Below are 4,127 nucleotides of genomic sequence, written 5' to 3'. Positions count from 1 at the left end.
TGTGCGAATCAGAACAGAGCCCGCCAAGTCAACTCAGCCAGCCGTCGAGATTGGGCCCCAACAGACCACACAACGGGCTGCACATGACTCACCAGTTGAGGACTGTACCCCCTCCATCCAGTTCTTAGACAATTGGAAAGAGGAGATGATGCGGGAAATGATGTAGAAGTTCCTAGACGGAAGGTCTGTTCACGCGACCGAGCACATGGATCTGGTATCAAGAACCACTGAGAAGTCTCCCTTCTCAGAATGGATTCAGAACGAGCCCAAACCGTGGGACTTCGTAATCCCTCCTCTACCTGCGTTTAATGGAAAGGGAGACCCGTTAAACCACTTGTTTCAATTCCAGCAGAAGATGGCCCTAGAAGCCAACAACGAAGCCATACAATGCAAGGTCTTTTCCACGACTTTCTCTGGACCGGCTCTGCTGTGGTTCAGGCAATTGAAGCCTGGTTCCGTCAACTGTTTTGGTGACCTCCGACGAGCCTTTCTCCAACAGTACAGTGCAAACCGTGAAGCACCAAGAACAATGGCAGACCTTTATCGGATCGAGCAAGGGGAAAATGAACATCCAAAGTCGTACCTACAGCGTTTCATTGACCTCGTGCATCAGATCCACGACGTCGACCCAGTCACCGCGGCCAATCTCTTCGTCAAAAGCTTGCAGGTGGGATCTCTCTTGCATGAAAATCTCACCATGACACCGCCTTATGACATGGCTGAGATCCAGATCCGTGCCGAGGGCGTCTTCAGAGTCCTAGAATTTCGAGAGCGTGCGCAGAAGAAATCCGCACTTATCTCCACTCTGCCAGCGAATAACCCTCCTCCCCCGCCTGCGAGGGATGACAAGCGGAAGAGGCAACAAACAGACCACACAAAGGAAGGAAAGAGGCCTAGACAGAATCGAGAGTCACCACGATACCCCTCCTTCGAATACACCATCCCACAAGAAGTCATTTATGAAGAGAATAAAGACAGACCCATCTGGCGTGAGCCGTACAAGATTACCATTCCTCCTGCCAGAAGAGATAAGAACAGATACTGCCTCTTCCACAAAGATCATGGCCATACAGTCGCTGAATGCCACAACCTCCACAATCAGATCCAGGCCCTCATGAGAAGTGGACGGCTAACCCAGTACATTAAAGAGACAGGCAGACCCGACACCTCACAGCCTAACCCTGCTTCTGCCCCAACACCACAAGCAGCCGACCCCATGCGTACGACCTCTACAAGCTCACAAGAATCTCTCAAGCAAGTCCCCATGATACATGGGATCGTGGAGCTCACTGAGGAACAAGAGCATGCAACCAAAATTCACAAGAGGATGGAGGAACGGGTGAAGCGATATAGATCATTATGCCACACAGTCAATCTTGTCACTTCAGAGGACAGATGTTATCCAGCCTCTGCTATCACCTTCACCAAAGACAACTTACAGGGAGTGCACCTACCCCATGAAGATCCTCTCGTCATCTCGCTATAGGTCGACAATTGCTAGCTGGGTAGAGTTTTAGTCGATGGGGGCAGTGGGGTTGACATTCTTTTATGGGAAGCCTTCCAGAAGATGGGGCTAGAGGAAAATCAGACCCGGACCTCGACTACACCCATTTTGGGATTCAACAGCCAGAGGGTATACCCGAAGGGCGTTGTACGATTAACCGTGGTAGCCGCAGAACGTACCTTGCCTGTGGACTTCCTCATCATAGACTCCATCACAAGCTACAACGCCATCATGGGGAGAAATTGGATCCACCAAATGCAAGGGGTAGTCTCAACCTTGCATCAGGTGATGCGGTGCCATTCGCCCAATGGACGCTACACCATCGACATAAAGGGATGTCAGAAGTAGGCCAAGAAGTGCTTCCTTACCCTGAAAGAAATAAACAATTCTGGCACCTCCCCCCCCCCCCCCCCCCTGATGGAAATCCTGAAAAATAGCAATCACAGCACGACCTACCAGCATGCCTCAAAGGCATCAATCTAGAGGAAGATCAAGAAAAACCCCAGATCACCCTCGATGACCTAGAGAAAATCTATCTAGATGACGCTGACCCATCTAAAATAGTGCTGGTAAGTACCAAACTCTCTGAAAAAGAAAAACAGACCCTAGTCCACTTCCTCAAAACCAGAGTAGGAACCTTCGCTTGGTCTCCACACGACATACCCGGAATAGACTCCTCCGTCATGAGTCACAGCCTCAATATATCAAATAGCTTCCCACCCATCAAGCAGAGGCAGAGGAGGTTCGCTCCTGAAGTCAACCAGGTCATCCAAGAAGAGGTACAACGGCTTCTGAGCACAGGAGAAATCGAAGAATGCCTATATCCTAGTTGGCTAGCCAACCCTATGGTGGTCCCAAAGAAGAATGGGAAAAAGAGAGTATGCATAGACTACACCAACCTAAATAAAGCATGTCCTAAGGATAGCTACCCTCTACCAAAGATTGATCAGATGATAGATTCCACGACAGGGTTTGAAAGAATTAGCTTCCTCGATGCCTACCCGGATATAATAAGATCCCAATGAAATTAGAAGATCGGATCCATACAGCTTTCATAACAGAAGGTGGATTGTATTGCTACAAAGTTATGCCCTTCGGGCTAAAGAATGCAGGAGCAACGTACCAGAGGCTGATGCACAAGCTGTTTTCCTCATTGCTTGGGAGAAACATGGAGGTCTATATTGATGACATGGTCGTCAAATCTCAACACAGTTCTTCACATGTGGACGATTTGACCAAATGCTTCGACATCTTCGACACTTATAAAATGAAACTGAACCCTTCTAAGTGTGCCTTTGGGGTGTCCTCTGGACAGTTCTTAGGATATGTGGTCAGTCAGAGAGGCATGGAGGCCAACCCAACCCAGATTGCATCACTCTCAGAGGTCAAAGAACCTAGAACCATCCGGGACATCCAGGCTCTGACAGGAAAAATTGTAGCGTTAAGCCGGTTCATATCACGCATGTCTGATCGTTGCCAGCCCTTCTTGCAATGCATAAAGAAATCCACCAACACCACCTGGGGAACAGAACAAAACAAAGCGCTAGAAGAGTTGAAAGCTTATCTGAGCTCTCCTCCTATACTGAGCTCTCTTGTCGCCAACGAAGATCTGTTCTTGTACCTATCTGTCTCACACTTTGTCGTGAGTTCTGTGCTCTTTCGAGAAGACGCCAGTCGACAGAGGCCAGTGTTCTATTGCAGCAAGATGCTACTAGACGCTGAAACTCGCTACAGCATGATGGAAAAATTGGCACTCGCACTCATCATAGCGAAGAAGAAGCTACGACAATATTTTGAAAGCCACACCATCATTGTATATACGGACTATCCACTGAAGCAAGTGTTGAGTAAACCCGATCTCTCTATTAGATTATCCAAATGGGCAATTGAGCTTGGGACGTATGATATACGATTCTTGCCATGAAAAGCAAAAAAAGGACAAGTACTTGCTGACTTCCTGGTCGAAATACAATCCTTTACCCCAGATACCTTGCCTGAATTGCTGGAATCAGAAGATGAATGTGTATGGACAAAGCATACAGATGGGGCGTCCAATTCCCAAGGAGTCGGTATTGGCATCATATTAGAGGCTCCCTCAGGGCTCAAAATTGAGGAAGCCATTCGTTTAGAACAATTCGCAACAAATAATGAAGCAGAGTATGAGGCTCTGATCTATGGCTTAGAGCTAGCACGAGACATAGGCATTAAACGTCTGAGCGTCAGAGGAGATTCACAGCTCATGATAGAACAAGTGGCCGGGAATTTTGATACCAAGGAACCCCATCTGGCTAGCCTACTACAAAAAGTAACTGACTTACGGTCACATTTCCACCAGTTTGAACTCGTACAAGTACCAATGGTACAAAATCAGAAGGCTGATGCCCTCGCCAAATTAGCCTCTGTAGGGGAATGTACGCGACAATCCTCCATATCCACAAGCCAATCACCCAAAGTTCTAGAAGTCTTCTCAACCTCGTCAAAGCCTGAGTGTTGGATGGATCCAATCATTCGATACTTGTCCACATCTGAACTACCCACTCATCCGAAAGACGCAAAACTTCTGCGCCTTTGAGCACAACGCTATTCCATAATCCATGGAACGTTATACCGTAAATCCTTCGAT

General features: G+C 47.8%; 1 protein-coding gene across 1 annotated transcript; it reads left to right on the top strand.

The window, feature by feature from the left end:
* The first annotated feature begins 205 nt into the window (after positions 1–205).
* LOC133779284 (uncharacterized) lies at positions 206–1,486 on the top strand. The gene has a single exon (XM_062219262.1). It carries the CDS (start codon positions 206–208, stop codon positions 1,484–1,486), a length of 1,281 nt encoding a protein of 426 aa, XP_062075246.1.
* The last annotated feature ends 2,641 nt before the right edge of the window (positions 1,487–4,127 follow it).

The sequence above is a fragment of the Humulus lupulus genome, chromosome 5, assembly GCF_963169125.1.
Source record: "Humulus lupulus chromosome 5, drHumLupu1.1, whole genome shotgun sequence".
NCBI classification, from domain to species: Eukaryota; Viridiplantae; Streptophyta; class Magnoliopsida; order Rosales; family Cannabaceae; genus Humulus; species Humulus lupulus.
The sequence above is the reverse complement of the archived record's forward strand: the minus strand, read 5'-3'. Positions and strand labels throughout refer to the sequence as shown.